This window comes from Hippocampus comes, unplaced genomic scaffold, assembly GCF_001891065.2.
Source record: "Hippocampus comes isolate QL1 unplaced genomic scaffold, H_comes_QL1_v1.1 scaffold314, whole genome shotgun sequence".
NCBI classification, from domain to species: Eukaryota; Metazoa; Chordata; class Actinopteri; order Syngnathiformes; family Syngnathidae; genus Hippocampus; species Hippocampus comes.
This window is the reverse complement of record NW_017805152.1, coordinates 694702-711496: the sequence shown is the minus strand read 5'-3', so window position 1 is coordinate 711496 and position 16795 is coordinate 694702. Positions and strand designations below refer to the sequence as shown.

The window sequence follows — 16795 nt, the reverse complement described above, 5'->3', positions numbered from 1 at the left end:
ATGTCGTTTTTTTCGGGCTAAAAACGCCTTACTATACATGGTCGTTTTTTTCGGGCTAAAAATGCCTTACTATACTATCGTTTTTTTCGGCTAAAAATGCCTTACTATAGTATGTCTTTTTTTTTCGGCTAAAAACGCTTTCCTATACTATGTGTTTTTTTTTCAGGCTAAAAACGCCTGACTATACTTCGTTTTTTTCGTCAAAAAACACATTAGTATACATGGTCGTTTTTTTCGGTGAAAAACGCCTTACTATACATGGTCGTTTTTTTTCGGCTAAAAACGCCTTACTATACATGGTCGTTTTTTTTCGCTAAAAATTTCGGCTAAAAGCGCCTTACTAAATATGGTCGTTTTTTTCGGCAAAAAACGCCTTACTATACATGGTCCTTTTTTTCGGCTAAAAATTTCAGCAAAAAACGCCTTACGATACATGGTCGTTTTTTTCAGCAAAAAACGCCTAACTATACATGGTCCTTTTTTTCAGCAAAAAACGCCTTACTATACATGGTTGTTTTTTTCGGCTCAAGATTTTGGCTAAAAACGCCTTACTATGCATGGTTGTTTTTTTCGGCTAAAAATTTCAGCAAAAAACGCCTTACGATACATGGTCGTTTTTTTCGGTGAAAAACGCCTTACTATACATGGTCGTTTTTTTTCGATTAAAAAAAAGGTATTTTTAGACGAAAAAAATCTTCACTCAACGATAGGTCATCGCATTAAAATATCAAGTGTGTATCATAACAGAAATCCAAACTGACAAACAAGAAAATATTGTAGCTAGTCGAAGTGGAGCTGTCGGTCATTTTAGTGTTGAAAACGAGAAGCACATCAGAGCGATGGCAAAGTCTTGCTTGCCTCGTATTTTCAGTGCAGTGTGAAATGACATAACAGGGCGCGCGGTGGCCGCGAGAAATACAAGAGACGAGTGGATGCGCCATATCTCTCACAAGCTCATTAGCGCTTCAGCCACTCGGGCCCTCAGCTGTTACTGATGATGTGTGCATCATATTTTCCAGCCGAATATGATTTGCGCTTGTGCGGAGTCCAGAGTGACCTCGCATCCGCGTCCACTGTCGTAGCCCCTCACACCTCCACCTCCCACCCCAGATTCTGCAGGGCATAAAACTGTATAAACGACGGCAGAAAGCCTCATTTGGCACTCCACAGCTTTGTGTATTTTGTCTGCTTGTCAATGCGTTCTCCTGGATCTGTCGTTTCCCCGCCGTTTACCTTTGTCCCACTTCCTCACCTCTCCCTTCAGACTTACACTTGGCAGCGGAGCTCGGCAAAACCCTGTTGGAGCGGAACAAGGAGCTGGAGGATTCCCTTCAGCAGATGTACATCAACAATGAAGAGCAAGTGCACGAGATCGAGGTCCGCGAGTTGCTAGCTTGCCACGAAGCACTGACTGGCTAGCTAATCGACGCGTAACTTAGCGTCGGCTGTGCATTTGCCTACCTGAAACCTCTGATTTGTGACGGGCTTGTGCAACACACGAAGTTAGGCATACCATCATTTTAGCTCATGTTCACTTCAACCACAATCCAAAATCCATGTCTGGTTTGTGTGTTACATTTTTCATGATTACTTTCGTCAGATTCAAATTGTTTCGGTGGGTTTGTCTCTCCCACAATGTTGTCCACGTGCGCATTTTTTTATTTTTTTTTTGCGCAGCATCTGTCCAAGCAGCTCGACATGCTCCGAGAGATGAATGAGCAGCACGCCAAAGTTTATGAGCAGCTGGACGTGACGGCCAGAGAGTTAGAGATCACCAATGAGAAGCTGGTGCTGGAGAGCAAGGCCTCGCAGCAGAAAATAGACAGGTGAGCACCTTCCACCGCCGCGGCCTTTGGAAAATCTCACGTCGTTAATTTGCACCGTGTCTTACCGATAAGCCACCCGAACCTCCCTGAGAAATCTTGTGTACAAGGCGACGAATCAAGCTTGGAAATAGTTCAGAGGGAGCCTTTGTCCTTTCTAATTCTTCTACTCGAGTGGGTAACAATAAATCCTTGTAAAGCTGCGAGCACGGTATGCTGAGAAGTAAATTCTGCCGGATTGATGACATAACGAGCTCTCTTTCTTCCGCGCACGTGCTTGTTTACGTGCAGGTTGACGGGCACCATGGAGACCTTGCAGGGTCAGGTGGACAGTCTGACGGGTCGGGTGGAGGAGCTGCGCACTTTGGAAGAGCTGAGGGTCGTCCGGCAGAAGAAGGAGCGCCGCAAGACGGTCCACTCGTTTCCTTGCCTCAAAGAACTCTGCACTTCACCAAGGTTGCGTTCACCATGCGCGCTGCGTATTTTGTGAGATTTTCATTCAGAAATCCATCCGTCGGTGCGAATACTTGCTCTACCTGCACAATCTATTGAGACTCAACATAAGAACCTTTTCAAAAATAGCCACTGATTGATTGTTTTTCCTCGGGTATGGTGGTTTCTTGACTATCACATTGAACACACAAAATAGGCCCAGAGACTGCAGTTTTGTTTTTTTTTTCACAGTTAGCAAAACAAATGAGAGAGAGGAGCTATGGAAGACAAAATATTCTCCATGTTTTTTTTTCCTGAACTTGTCCTCTCGCAATATACTTAAACAATTCCGCCCAAAAATGTACATTAAAAAAATGAACTGACAGCCGTTGCTCTCTGTTGGCATACAAAGCAGGATTAAAGAGGATTTCACATTCACAATGCTCTGCGAAAACAAGGTTTGAAATACTGCCTGTTTTCAATCGTCTTCTCATTTTTTTTCCTTCACTACATTGACAGAGTACAAATAGGAGTAAATATTACTCACACCCCATCTGTGAAAATTCCATGTGTCTGGGTATTGCTCTCCTGTCAATACTTTTTTTTTTTTTTTTTTTTGGAAGTTACGAGGACGGTTTCCTGTTGGCCAACCCCGGCAGCGTGGACCTCGCCGAGAGGCAGCCGGCCGAGGAGGAGAACGAGCGCCTGAGGGACATCGTGACGTCCCTGCGTTCAGCCATGGCCGCCGAGCGCTCCAAGAGGGAAGGCGCCGAGCGGGAGTGCGCCGCCGTGCTGCACGAGTTCGACCGCCTGGAGCAACGTCTGCTCGGAGCCGAGGGCTGCCAGCTGCGAGTACGCGAACTCGAGGCGGAGCTCCAAGAGATGCAGCAGCTGAGGAAATCCAGGGCGTGTCTGATGGAGGACGGCATCGAGACGTTGCTCGGCAACGGCCCCGAGACGGACACGCCGGATGAAACGACCGTCGTGGACGCGGGAGGCGAAGTCGGCACCGGCGAGCCGGGGGGCCCCGTCAGGAAAAGCTGCAGCGACACGGCCCTGAACGTCGTGACGGTGCGCGATCCCCCGGGTAGGCGCCAGGCGGGGCGCAAACGAGGCATGTCCATCCTGAGCGAGGTGGACGAGCAGTACCACGCCCTGCTCGAGAAGTACGAAGAGCTCCTGGGAAAGTGCCGGCGCGCCGAGGAGAGCCTTTGCCACGCCGAGGTCCAAACGTCACGCCCCGTCTCCAGGGACCCCTCTTTGAAGGAGTACAGCGTGGCCACCTCGGCCGCGGGCTCCTCGCCCACTCGACCCCGCGCCCCGTCCACGCCGGAGGCCTTGGAGGGCATCAGCAGGCAGGTGGAGCAAGTTGACAAACGATTGAGTCAGAACACGCCCGAGTACAAAGCGCTCTTCAAGGAGATCTTCTCCCGCCTGCAGAAGACCAAGAGCGACGTGAGCGCCACCAAGGGCAGAAAAAGCGGCAAGTGACTTGAATAGGTGAATTTATTTTCGTGAGTTGGTCTGGCTTCTCCCCGAAATGTTTCGTAACACTAACCGCCAGAGTGTACTGCCTTCGTCTCCCTCGCACGCGTTGCAAGGTGAACAACTGTTGTTCAATTTATAACATGCTGTCAATTTTCTGGTCATTAAAAAGAAAAGCATTGACCATGTTTTTGTTTTCTGTCATGGGGAGAAAAAAAAAAGGGGGGACGCGTTTGAATTCCAACACTTTAATGTCATCTGAGGAGCTCCGTAGACTGCGCGGCCTCGAGCAAACACTGATGCAGACAGACCCCGGCCAAAGACCAGAAAGCTCTGAAAGAAGCCCTGATCACAGTAAGAAAAATACAACAACTGCGTACGGGACTGCTCAGTGCCACGGATGCTTGACGGTAGACACAAATGTTGTGCTTATGACACCACTGGGGAGCGTGTCTACCGTTTGCAAACTGGAGGCACAGTCATGGATGCTCACAATCAACGAGAGGAGCAGGAAGCGTGTTGGCCTCCTGCAGACAAGCATGAATGAGAAAACAAGCAAGCTAAAGTGTAAAAAAAACCCAAAAAAGATTCTAATTATATCGCTGTGGAGTTCAAGCCTGAAGGCAAATAGCTCTGCTCGGTTTGATCTCCTTGTCCTGAGGGTTCATGTTAAAAGGCCACTGGCAACTCACAATTTGCGGGGGGGTGGCATCATAAGCAGGACAAGATGTCTTGTCGCTGGATACTTTTGACCTAAATTCGAAATAATTTGTCAGGATAACAAATCTGCCCAAAAGGCTTTTTAGTAGGGTGGCGTGCAGCAATGATGCAAAGTACAGTAGCCCCACACACTCAATTGATACATACAGTACAGCAATGTTGTGGTTTCCCAAGGCAGGCACGGTGATCATAAAAAAAAAAAAAAAAAAGAAATAACAGGATGAAGAGCAAAATAAGAAAATCATACCAAAAAAATAAAATAAAAATGACAACACCGATTCCTAAAGAAAACATCACAACGTATTGTGCATGTCTTGACCTCCATTTCCATATTTCGATATTTCACGGAAAGCCGAATTCAAGCGGGAAGCAAGCGCCAGGGTGTCGACGGACGGACGGAGAGGCCAAGAATCGGAAAGAATGGAATGACAGCAAGAGAGGAAAGAAAGCGGAGGATGATGACGTGGCAGGTGGCCGAGGTTGGGGGGAGTCAGTCTTTCCAGTCCTTCTTGATGGTGAGGCCCCAGTCCCAGGACAGATGGTCATGTTTGTCGTCGTCGGTGAACCTGGACTTGACGACGTACGTGCCGCGGGCCAGCACGCCTTTGGGCGCCTCCTCCAAGGAGGTGAGGAACTCGTACTCCTGGTCGGGTCTGGGCCCGTAGCTGCCCACCATGTATTCCGTCTTGTCAACTGCACACCAAGAGAGGTCAACACATTTGGACCTCACGACGAGATCGTTTGTCCAATTACGGGGGGGTGGGGGGGGGGGGAGGCTTACCCTTTACTCCTCTCCTGAATGACTGCTGAATGTACTTCAAACCCGACACGATCTCCTTGTTAACCTGCAATGACGTCACACCTCAGAACGGCGAACATACGACGGGACAGCCGGGCGTCTGAGGGCGCCGCGCTCTCACCTTGAAATTGACCTTGATTTTGTACTCCACGCCCTCTTTCAACACATAAGGATTCTTCTTGAAGTTCTCCAGATCTCCTGGCAGACAAAAGAGAAGGGAAACTTGCAGTTTTTTTGGGGGTTTTTTTTTGCCGAATAATTTACCTCTTCTCTGCACCGTGTGGTGAAGGAACTATGTTGAAATGAGGGGAGGAACTTCATTTAGTCAGGCCTGAGCCTTGTCCAATAGGAAAAAAAAAAAAATTCTCAGACGCCCTCTAGTGGTTGGTCCACATGCACACACTCACCCTGCAGGTCCAGCACCAAAGAGCTTGGCGCCGCGTCGCATACCAGAGTCATTCGCGTCACCTGGATGTTTGGCGTGTTGGGATCTAAGACAAGACGACCAGGCACAAATTTAGTGTTAGAAAAAAAAAAAATCGAATTGAATGCCATCTTCCACAATATTCCAATTTATTGCTCCGATTTGTTTGTGCTGCCAGCTCAACTGCAACAAAAATAGTTCTCGCCACCGCTGGTAAAGCGGATACTTTGAACCACTGTGCTGACAAATTCCACTTTTGCCAGCGCAGTTTCATTTCAAAAGTTGAAATCGCACAATGCGGGGGTTTCGGACGGGTCGGTTGCGTGCGCGGGCAGAGATTTCTCACCTGCACTCACAGAGGTGCAGCCCAGTAAGGTTTCCTTGTACTTGCGCAGACTCTCGTCGTCCTTGTCCAGATCCTTGATCTCCTGTAAGCTCTTCGGCGCCGGAGGTTTGTAGTTGACCGCGGCATCCGTCTCCTCGTTGGCCGCCGCGAGCGCGGCCAGCTGTTCGGCTGTGGGTTCCGACTCGGCCATGGTGTGCTGCCCGGGGAATGAGTGGCAGGAAAAGGCAGCAGGTTAGGGCGGGTCGACAAAAGAATGATGTGATAAATAAAGACCGACCGCGGGGGGATTGCGGCCAAGCATTTCCTTTCATTTTTGCTATTTACTTTTAGAAGGTTTGAACACCACAAGGTGTGTTACAGAGACAACTGGAACACCGGTTCTCAAAACTAGTGTCCCCTATATGGCCAATGGGGAACTGGGGGCCGCACTTGATTAAATTTCTGGGGGGGAACAAACAAACAGTAGTACGTTTGCTTATGGCCATTCATAGAGAGGAAGAAATGGCAAAAGAGGCACAGAGTGAGATGTGGAAACATTTTGCTTCAACTGATACGGAATAAGCCATTTTCCAGGACCCAGCTTTACCCCCCCAACCCCCCATCTCTCAAGGTGCTTCATAAATCACCGTACGTGAGCTGACATACGGCTCAAATTCAAACAAAAACGTCATCTCAGCCAAAACTACACACATTTTTTTTTTACACTGAGGTGACAGTCGTAAATTCCACCACAGCAAACGGAAAGTCTGCAGAGACTCTTGCTCAACGTCTGCCATGCACAGTCGGGTATTGGCCAAGTAGGACCTGCGTGTCCTAGCGGGGGCCCCTCTGCGCTTCCATTTTACAAAATAAATAGCTTTTTTTTTTTTTTTTCTGAAAGAAAAAGCCCTCCTTTTCTGCCAACAGAGAGTGTGCAGTGGCTGCTTGACTGTTTGTTGTTGAAGTAAAGCGAGACAAAAGAGACAGGAAAATCAGGCCGGAAAACACCGTGCCGCCGCCGTATTATACAGTAAGGAGCAACCGGCGGGTGTTTTTTTCTCACTTCCTCTGCTCGGGTGCGAGACTACAGTGACAATTACATCAATGTGCTACAAATCAGACAATAGCTACATCCCACAGGATTCTGGGGGGTTTTGTTTGTTGCCCCTTTTTCTCCCCCAAGCTTGAAAAGTGACGGTACCAGTGGCTAGCTCCGTGAATAAAAAGCTGAAAAATAAGACGGAATTTTCAAATAGCAACTCACAAAACGCGGTCCGAATAAAACTGCGCCGATGGACGGTCAACTGTGAAGCCAACACATTTCCCTAAGTGACGTTTAGGAATGATGGCTGCTTCAAATCTTTTCTGCCTCCCTGCTGTAGCCGCTTTTGAGAGTATTTATCATACGACTCCAATTTCAAATCACTTCTCGGGGAAATTGGTTCGGCAGCGCCTAGAATAATATTTCAACGGATTTCGCGGAGCCCTTTCACCCCTTTCATTGAAATAGACAAAAGTGTGCTTGTGGCTGCTTGCTTCAAGGTGCCAAGTCCACTTCTTATCTTGGCCCTGGGAAGAGAAGATTAAAAAGCAAGATAATAACATAGTGAGGCATGTATGCTCTTTGGAAAAAAACAAAAAGGATCGTTTTCTCTGAAGTGGGTCAATCTTGGCACACTTTCCTGTTTAGCGCGAAGTCAATTTCCCAAATCATTGGTTGACCGGAAGAGAAAAACACCATTGCATTAAATTAACCTTGCGGTCTGATATGACCGTATTTCCCGCACAATAAGGCGCACCTAAAAGTATTCCGTTTTCTCAAAAGCTGACAATGCGCCTTATAATCCGATGCGCCTTATATATGGATCAATATTGTGATTTCTTGGACGTCGTATTTTAAATGTTCCGTAAAGCGCTTTGTTACAGCTGCAGCGGTTGTGAAAGCGCGAGATAAAGAAAGCCGCATTGTATTGTATTCCCTTTAGCGTCGCTCCATCTAGTGGATGCATCATGCAACCACAGCCAATATTACAGCTTCGATTCATTCTATGCGCCTCATAATGCGGTGCACCTCATATATGAAAACCATTTTAAAATAGGCCGTTCATTGAAGGCAGGCCTTATACTCCGAAGCGCCTCATAGTGTGAAAAATACGGTACTCCTAAATAAGAAGCGAACAAATTAAGGGCCGTGTGGAAGTCAAACAGATGAGCTCCATTAATATCATCACGGCAGCCATTGTGATTCTTCCAGGTTGACTCGATGGGCAGACAACACGACAACGACCATGATAACCTGACACCTCGAGAGGTTTAATTTGCAACACCAGCGTGGCGAGTGAGATTACAGCAAATGAGATTACGCCCGGCGACGCTTTGCGCGACGTGACTGGGAAATCGCTGGCTAAAGAGGATTCTCTTGATGGCAATTATTAGTGTCAGAGATAACTGATCTGTCCCTCATTTGTCGAGCGACCCCGTAAGGATTTTTGGGGGGAGGTTGTCTTCTCATTGTAAATTCTTCCAAAATGAACCCCGTGTGCTCCCACATGCAGGAATTGGCAAAGGGGAAGCAAAACACACGGCCCCCTCTGACCAATCAGTTGATACAACAAGAAATTCGAGTTTCAAAGTCTGACATCCAGTCCCGCAGAACGGCGTTCTCTCCTTGAACGAGTAAAGTTCTGATGTTCTAGTATGCTTTTGCTGACGTTTTTTTCTGCTTTCTAGCAGAAGCTTAGAGGTTGTACACAAACACTCATTGGCATTTGGAACCGTCGAGAATTCCCTCCCACTTGCCTCAGGCCCCAGTTGCAGCTGAAGGAAAGACGCCTACACGTTTCAATGTTGCCATGTTGTTCTTTTTGGGTGAATTATCAGCGCTGCGCCTGTGCCAAACATACCTTTTGGGATGACCGCAAAAACGTTCAGCTCAGACCACTACACATTTCCCCAAAAGTACTGAGCAGCCTGTACACGCCATAAATTCCCGCAGCTTCTTCCACGTTGCCGTCGGCCTCTCGATAGCCTCCCTGACTAGTTTTTATTTGTGTCACTCCCGTTTTGAAATGACGTCCAGTTCTTGGTAATGTCTCTGACTGAAAGGCTAGGCTTGATTGCTTCCGCTCACGTGCTTTGATTGATTGGCGTTTTGGTGCATTTCATTTGACAGGTTGGACAACTTGTGCAAAGTTTCGGAACACCTCTAATAAAAGAAAGAGGAAAAAAAACGAGGAGCAGATGTGTGCAATTATGGACAGCCGGGCATTATCTACCTTGCCAGCCTAGCAGCCTGGTTACCTTCAAGCACACAATAAAGCTACCATTTAGAGGGACACGTTTCTGCTCGGGTCAAAGTGACAATAATAGCTGTTGAGGCGACATTTAGCATCACGTCACCTGGGAAGCTGCCCTTTCACACATCTGTCGCTGTTTTCATCTTTCAGTACAAAACGGTTGCCGTTTTCTTGTCTTATATCGACATTGGCACGACGGCCAATGTCTTTGGATTGATTCTCTCATCGAGACACGAAATAAATAAATAAATATCACATTTAAAGCCGAACCGCGCGACCAAATCGAAGCCTTTGCCATTTGAAATTTGCATTGCGCGTCACCGCCGTGGGGATTTGAATTCCATCGATTGTTTTTGGCCCGCGAAAGCATCGTTACATATGCAAGCATGCAAACAGCGCTGCAATACCACGTCACTGTCCTATTGGGTTTTTTTTGCTACACAAACCTGGCGAGAGCTCGATGAGTCATATCCTGTTTAGTCGAGGCACAATTTAGAATCTTTAACTTGCCACCTGTGCACAGAACACAACTTTGAATGACTGTATGGATTGGTTTTGGATAACGCAGACGTAGACCGGATCATGTGGTTACATCTGGACAAAAACAGTTTCAACGGAGCTAAGCGCTGGCACACATGTTAAGTAATGAGGAAGTGCTGCAGCAAGAGCTCCTGCGGAACTGATGCAATGCAGCGGAAGCCCAGTCAATGACAAAAAAAAAAAAGGTTGTGCAGCAGTCAACAGGGAAAAAGAAAATGGTGTCGGTAGCTGCACGACCAAGTTTGAAGTGCCTCATGCAAAGTTATCAAATAGTTCATCTTTGCGCATTTTCTCAAGTGAGATGGGCCATCACGAAAATCGTCATCGGCACGCGAGTCCGAATCCCATCATCAACGCAAAAACACACATCAGACATAACGCCACTCGCAGACGTAACAAAACAACAGACGACTATCACAGGAAGGACCAGAACTAAGAGACGCTTTAACTTTACATCCGCTGAGAAATCGCTGCAGGTGGTGGCAGGAAGTTGTGACAGAATAGGATAGCAAGGTGCCCGGCTGAAAGGTCACAGACGAATTCTCCCAACACCCACAGCGAGACCACCAATCCGTCCCCGCTCGCGAGTGTTTTCCAACACAAGTATTTTTTTTTTTTTGTCCATATAAATGCTTGAGATTTAATCAACAGCGCCTCTGCTGGTTGCAGCCGAGTACGTCAATTGCAGTGATTCCTTCATAACGAGATCAACATTCAATTTCACATCATCGGCAAAATGCTTGAAAATCATTTGAATGGTTAATCAATCTGTCCCTTAAGTTCATTCATCTAACTTCACTTGGTTGAACCCAAAAATATATTTTTTAAATGTATTGCTGAAAACAATGTGACCGGCAAAACAATTAAATGCTCTTCCACTAGATGGTAGAAGCAGAATTATTCAAATCCCATCATTCCCCAGGGAAAAATGTGCTTTAAATTTGAAAGTTCGGAGTCCCCTTCAGTCATAAAAACCAACGTTGATATTTTTGGGACAGTTGGGAATAATTGAGAAGTTCCGTCGTTTATGAAGCAACAAGGCAGAAATATGGCCCGGGCATGTTGCATAACAGAGGGGAAGCATTCGAAAGGGTGTGTTTGAAATTAAAAATATCAGTGTGACGTGATGGTAACACTTAATCGCTGAAGCAAGGTAGAAACAGAAGCGGGGATTTGGAATAATCACCCATCAGCCACAATCACTTGGAGCACATTTGATCCAAGCAGGTGTGATGTTTACACACTCGCCTACGGGAGATTTAGAAAGAGCCAAAAACGATTCAAATTGTGCCGTTAGGTGTGATCCATTCATCCATTCAGACAGGGAGCGCGGGGCGGGGGTGTGAGTTGAGATCCAGGAAGTTGGATGGAATCTTCCAGTAAGGCCACATCGGTGTTCAGCTTTTAAAGATTTCGAGGGCTAATTCTAACAACCACTTGTAACATTAAATAACCCCTCATATTAAGATGAACAATCGACATCCAGTAAGCGGTATCGTACTGCCGTAGGTGAAAAAGATTTTACACCCGGAAATGCAACGCAAAAGTTTTTTTCAAGCCACGCCACAGAACCACGAGTGGAAGATTTTGCAAACATTGGAGCGGATAGAGAATGAAAAACAAAATTACAGTCCATAACGATAAATCAAATGTTGGTTTTAACGCCCCCGGGGGAAGGTGTTGCTCTTTGCTCAACTAAATAGTCTTCTTTATTCGGGGTTGTTCATTTGAGTTGGCACATACTTTTTTTTCCAGAGGCGATAAAACCCCGCTTATCAATCACACAGAGCAACTTAGTAAAGAGTTTGTCGAATGTTTCATTGAGTCTTACCGTTTTACCTCTGAAGGATCGAACAGGCTCTTGCGCTGGCTGGCGAAAAGGGCTCAAGTCGATGAACAAGACAAGTGACACAGAGAGGGAAAAAAAGAGGAACCCGCGAACAGGCAAAAACGACATCCGGCAAATACTATCAAAATAAAACCAGAATGATGTTACTCGGTCAAGAAAAAAAAAAGTTGCAATGCCCGACACCTCACTCGGTTATTTATTTATTTTTTTTATTCTTGGGGTGGGGGGGGGGGACAATGAATTAAATTCCATAACATTTGGAAGGAGGTGCAAAAGTCCCCACACTCGAATGAAATCCAGTTATTTGTGTAAACTCCTCGAAGAAAAAGTATAAAAGCCTAAAAGCCGACTGAAATGTACTTCATGTCAGATGTCCATTATGTACAACACGTGTTGATAATTTTGCACAACAGGAATTTTCACTCAAAGTAGTGGTTGTCAATGCAATACTATGTCCTCAATGTGACCCTTTTTTTCTCAAGAGAAAAAATATGGACAAACCAGTTGAAAGAGAACATGCTCATGTTTTGCCCTGGCGGTTATTGACAAATCAAACCTTCCGCTGAAGTGGCGGCCACTGTCCCATCAGTTCTGCCCTTATCCTGAACTGGAGTTGTGCAAAGTTATAAGAAATGCAAGTAAAATAATAAATGATTGTAGAAATTCGAACGATTTCTTCTAAAAACGTACAACTTTAGCCCTTGTTATATTAGTTAAACACATTTGTCCTACTGTGAAAGAGAATTATACGCAATCTGTTATTGACAACTTGTGCACACACAAACAGGACAGGTGACTCTTGCAAGATGGCGGACACCTTGACGTATGATCCGACCAGCAACGAGGACTCTTGCGTATAGCTTTAGGCGGAAGTGGTTACGTGACAGGATAATGAAGAACTTTTTCCCCGCCATCGTCTTTACAACTCTGACTTAAATAAGTGTTTTTACGAGACTAATAATGAGTAGTAATTTGTCATCGAACAAAAAATAAACTCCACAGATTTATTATACGGGGCCATGAACACCTCCGACAACTTCCCTCAACTTGAGCCGTCGTGAATTCATGAAGCCACATGGTCCTTCACTTGTGCCCAGTGTGCCTTTTGGCTTAAAAACCTCTTTCCAAGCAGCACACACTTCGAGTCAAATGTATTTATATAGCCCCAAATAACGAAAGAGTCTAGAGGGGCTTTTGTTGACACATATTGATCCCCTAATATACCCTTAAATAAAGATATGTAGGGTAATTTATTTCATGTACTACGGAGCCATGGCAGGAAAAAACACGTGATAGGTAGGTCCGGTTGCGATTGATTGCAAGGGACATCTAGTGTCAGGACTGTAGTATCGCATTCTCTCCCAGTCACAATTTCCTGCGACTATTTTTGCCATAGAAGTCTTTGAATCAGTATGTCTTCCTAATGATGGTATCTCAGTGAGCGGCAAATGCGTTTGAGAAAAGGCAAATGTTGGTTTTCCATCACTAATTGTTAAAGGTTGCAAAGACATTCGTTTTTTTCTTGTCAGCAAGAAATTTACCATTTGAATATGTGAACATCTGCAAGCTCTTGCAGTCTTGTAATGAATCCTGACAAAAAAAACATCTTTCACTGCTCAGTGATATATCACCTTCACTTGTATTGCAATAGCTATGTGCAAGCAACCTTTGTTTAAAAAAAGTGGGCTTCATGAGTAACTTTTGTCTGTTCCAAATTTACTAAAAAAGACAAAATAGGACGATATATTTGATCACATATGTGGGAAGCAATCCAAATAGGGAACAGTGGTTGGTTAATATACACTGCAGGTTTATTTATAAGTTTCATTTACTACAAGTTTTGAGGAATGGACTTGAAAATTCAAACTTTCAACCTACAGAGAAAAAAAATTTTTTTTTTGTCAGAAAAAGAAAAATACATGATAAAAAACACTTCAGAGTAGTTAAGAGGCTGGAACGACAACCAATCACATCGGGACAACCATGTGTAAAACAATTTCAACTATTGTAACAATCATCCTTCTGTGCAGGGCAGGACAGGAAAGGATGACCAAGGAGGACTGCAACACTTCTTAGCTGGTGTCCATCTGAGAATAAAGAATTACAGTAACCATTAGACAGCTATACTTAAAGAAAAAAAATCTTTACTATTCACTGAAGAAAAGCCAGACTCACTCTTGCATTGTAAGCGTCTAATTGGGCATCGAGTTCTTCCGCTGAAATCTGCTGCTTGCCGCTACCCCCTCGACCACCTCGTCCCCGTCCTCTGAAGCCGCCTGAGCCACGCCCTCCAATGCGGCCTCCTCGTTGCATGCTAAAACTACCCCCGCGGCTCCTGTTCATTCCACCGCCTCTGTTCATACTTGTAGAAAAAGCAACATTAACATAGCACCTTATTTAATGCGTTGGGACAGAGATTGTTGATAAAAAGCCCTACCCCTGCATTGGCCGCCTCTGTGTATCAATCTGTGATGTGACAAGCTGTATGTTCATGGGCCTCCCTGGAAGGACAAACACCCCCCCCCACACACAAACTATCAATACAGTACTTGTAAAATGGCGCGCGTCAATCTAGGAAACAAAAACAACACTGAATATTAAACAAATTTGAACTCACCATCCAGTGGGATGCCATTGTACTGTTTCATGGCCTTGAGTGCATCTGCCCTTCTTTCGAAGTGAACATCAGCAGTCCCTAGGCTTCTTCCTGAACGATCATAATGGACTGCAGCCTTTTTCAGTGTCCCAAACTCGGCAAAAAGTTCCTGCAGAGCAAAGCAAACTTGAGCAACGACTCCACAGGCCCTCATCTTTGACAAGACAATGTGAAATTTCACCTGAATATCTGCATCAGAAACACCAAAGTCGAGATTGGAGACAAGAAGCTTCCCTCCGGTTTCCACACCAGCGCCGCCAGCTGCACCATTGAATCCACTGTAGCCATTGTCGAACATGTCGTGTTGCCATTTATCTGGAAGCTGTTTGGGCTGCAACAGACGAAAGAGAACGCACCTGCTGACTTGAGGAATCCGCTTGCCTCTGTCAATCAGAGTCCACAGGCTGCGTGTTGGGGCAAGCAGACGCTCCACTTCCAACATGGCCAGGGTGCTCAGCTCCCCCAAAAGGGTGCCCATCATCCCCCCTTGTCCACCCAGTCACTAAATGCATGTCGATCCTCAAAGGAGGATGTAAAAAAATAAAAACTAGTCTATGTGGGTTGGACTTCCTTTAACGCATGCATTACTTATCGTAGTCTGATGTTTGGTGTTTTATGCACATTCATCCACACCATTTTTTTTTTTTTTTGTGGTCAACTGGCCCACCCAAACTAACAGCAAATGCAGCCTGCTGCTTCCTCCACCACAGGCTCTCCAGAAATGATCCTCATCTTCTTTGTCCCCTGCTCCAACCGCCTTGCCTCCCGCGATGAAAATTCATTGCTGGCCGATCAAAAGTTCATTAAAAGCCAGAGGACCTGGCTTTTATTGTAGGGGGGCAGAAGTCCATGATGAATGTGGATGGAACAGAAAACTAGCAGCTACGGCTTATAAAATGGTACATTTAGCCGAGCGTCCATTTTGAGAACACGCCATTTTGACTTGGCCTTTGTCTGGTACGCTAAGAGGCGCACACAAACACGGGCTGGTGATTAGTTGACTATGAGGGCACTATGCAAAGTGGGGGTGAAGTCCTCGGGTCCATCCACTACACAGCTTGAAAAGACTGGGCCTTCAAACGGAGCCGGTCAGCCACTCCCGGACAAAGGACATCCTGGTCGCTCACAAATCGCTGCTCCTTCGGAGATGGTGGGGAAAAAAATAAATACTGGATGTTCTCTCGGCGTTCTCTTCTTACCGCCATTAAGACACTGGATGAAAAGCAAATATATTGGCGGTGGACGAAAAAATGTAATCTGCGGTAGTAGATTCAAAATGGCGACGCCAAGACCTTCCACGATCCAGCTAATGCGCCAAGATGGCTAGCATATTTGCCGTTTCAAAAAGGGGCTTCTTCTTGGAGGGGGAATGCAACATAAGGTTGGTTCGGGAAAGGACAGACACATTAAGCATACAATTTCCTTTAATGCTCAACCGCTCGTGTTAAGAGCTCTCCGTCGAGAGAAATTTGGCGGCTAGCAATCACTTTTATTCGTTGATTAGCAAGCTGGCTGCCCAGGCATTCCGAAGTTTGCCCGAGGATTTTCCCTTTCCTGCCCATTCTCATACCCTGTTGTATGGCGTCGGTCTGCCTCGAGCGCGATTCGTGTTTTGACGGTTCCTCATGGGGCCGGATCCTCCACCTCGGCCTCCATATCCGCCGCTCATTCCAAGGCGCCCAGCGCCTCCTCCTCGGCCGCCGCCAAAACCTCCGCGGCCTCGGCCTCTTCCACCCCTGCCGCCACCTCTCTGCTGCCTGTTCTGTTTGATAATGTCGTCTAGAGACATATCCATTTTGTCGGTCATAATGCTGTGTCCAAAAAGCTTAAACTGCTGACAAAATAACGGGTGTAAAAAAAAAACAACTTAAAAGCACACGCTAAACTTGCTAGTCTTGATTGTCCGCCTTCACGAACACGAAGCCGACTGGTTCAGCGAAACACAAAGGGCAGAAAAAAACCGTTGGACTATCTTACGTCATCACGCAACTACGTAACTACGTACTTACGCCAAAGACGTACCTTTACCCAAAATGGCCCCTTCCCTTTAATTTGCCGTTTTACTCACATTAAAGGTGCCTTCACATATTTTCTTTTGTAATCTCTCGTTAAAGATGTCTTCAAATAAAATAATCTTTTGGAAATTGGCACTATGTAAAATGTCATTTTTACAACTACTAATACTTTTTTTGAGAAATTCGTTTTGACATAACAGAACTTCCTTTTCACACAGAAAAGTTTGTCTTCTCCCTGCGCAGCGACTCATTTTCCATGGAAATCCGTCCTCGCACATATCCATCCATTTTCCGATTCCCTTGATTCTCACAAGGGTCGCGGCGGTGCTGGAGCCTATCCCAGCTGCCATCGGGCAGTAGGCGGGGGACACCTGAACCGGTTGCCAGCCAATTGCAGGGCGAGCAGAGACGAACAATCATTCACGCTCACA

The 16795-nt window shown here is 46.0% G+C and overlaps 3 protein-coding genes and 1 long non-coding RNA gene across 6 annotated transcripts in view; 2 read left to right on the top strand and 2 right to left on the bottom strand.

The window, feature by feature from the left end:
- cdr2l (cerebellar degeneration-related protein 2-like) overlaps positions 1 to 3924 on the top strand; it is a 24019-nt gene extending 20095 nt beyond the window's left edge. Inside the window, exons 2-6 of one of the 2 annotated variants that reach the window (XM_019868288.1) lie at positions 1265 to 1377; positions 1678 to 1826; positions 1899 to 1997; positions 2115 to 2279; positions 2879 to 3924. In XM_019868288.1, the coding sequence (XP_019723847.1) occupies positions 1265 to 1377; positions 1678 to 1826; positions 1899 to 1997; positions 2115 to 2279; positions 2879 to 3746 (1394 nt within the window). In that variant the 3' untranslated portion in view covers positions 3747 to 3924. The remainder of the gene's footprint in view (positions 1 to 1264; positions 1378 to 1677; positions 1827 to 1898; positions 1998 to 2114; positions 2280 to 2878) is intronic. The other variant, XM_019868289.1, reaches the window with a different exon arrangement.
- A 48-nt stretch (positions 3925 to 3972) lies between these two features.
- arhgdia (Rho GDP dissociation inhibitor (GDI) alpha) lies at positions 3973 to 11805 on the bottom strand. Of its 2 annotated transcripts, none has more exons than XM_019868291.1 (6): positions 11676 to 11805; positions 6030 to 6225; positions 5667 to 5750; positions 5381 to 5457; positions 5242 to 5305; positions 3973 to 5153 (listed from the first exon to the last, which is right to left on the bottom strand). In XM_019868291.1, exons 1-6 carry the CDS (start codon positions 11799 to 11801, stop codon positions 4951 to 4953), a joined length of 750 nt encoding a protein of 249 aa, XP_019723850.1. In that variant the 5' UTR covers positions 11802 to 11805; the 3' UTR covers positions 3973 to 4950. The 2 variants fall into 2 exon arrangements, with proteins under 2 accessions (XP_019723850.1, XP_019723851.1); XM_019868292.1 differs by having other exon boundaries at positions 11684 to 11794.
- Positions 7147 to 7643, top strand: LOC109514876 (uncharacterized). Its single transcript, XR_002168070.1, has 2 exons — positions 7147 to 7449; positions 7519 to 7643. It is a non-coding gene; the product is annotated as an uncharacterized LOC109514876 (long non-coding RNA).
- A 1677-nt stretch (positions 11806 to 13482) lies between the features above and the next one.
- On the bottom strand, positions 13483 to 16309 carry alyref (Aly/REF export factor). The gene is made up of 6 exons (XM_019868290.1): positions 15920 to 16309; positions 14531 to 14680; positions 14311 to 14458; positions 14131 to 14194; positions 13869 to 14055; positions 13483 to 13780 (listed from the first exon to the last, which is right to left on the bottom strand). The coding sequence occupies exons 1-6, from the start codon at positions 16154 to 16156 to the stop codon at positions 13766 to 13768; spliced, it is 801 nt and encodes a 266-aa protein (XP_019723849.1). The 5' UTR covers positions 16157 to 16309; the 3' UTR covers positions 13483 to 13765.
- Between the last annotated feature and the right edge of the window lie 486 nt (positions 16310 to 16795).

What these genes read in the sequence shown, in the direction of transcription:
- arhgdia (XM_019868291.1), bottom strand. Translation starts at nt 11,801, where the DNA reads ATGTCGTTTTTGCCTGTTCGCGGGTTCCTCTTTTTTTCCCTCTCTGTG. An exon ending in GATCCTTCAGAGGTAAAACG is followed by an intron (nt 6,226 to 11,675) that starts GTAAGACTCAAT and finishes TTCCCCGGGCAG; the next exon opens with CACACCATGGCCGAGTCGGA. An exon ending in TTTGGTGCTGGACCTGCAGG is followed by an intron (nt 5,458 to 5,666) that starts GTGAGTGTGTGC and finishes TTTGTCTGCCAG; the next exon opens with GAGATCTGGAGAACTTCAAG.
- alyref (XM_019868290.1), bottom strand. Translation starts at nt 16,156, where the DNA reads ATGACCGACAAAATGGATATGTCTCTAGACGACATTATCAAACAGAAC. An exon ending in TTTCTGATGCAGATATTCAG is followed by an intron (nt 14,459 to 14,530) that starts GTGAAATTTCAC and finishes TTTGCTCTGCAG; the next exon opens with GAACTTTTTGCCGAGTTTGG. An exon ending in CAATGGCATCCCACTGGATG is followed by an intron (nt 14,195 to 14,310) that starts GTGAGTTCAAAT and finishes TTGTCCTTCCAG; the next exon opens with GGAGGCCCATGAACATACAG.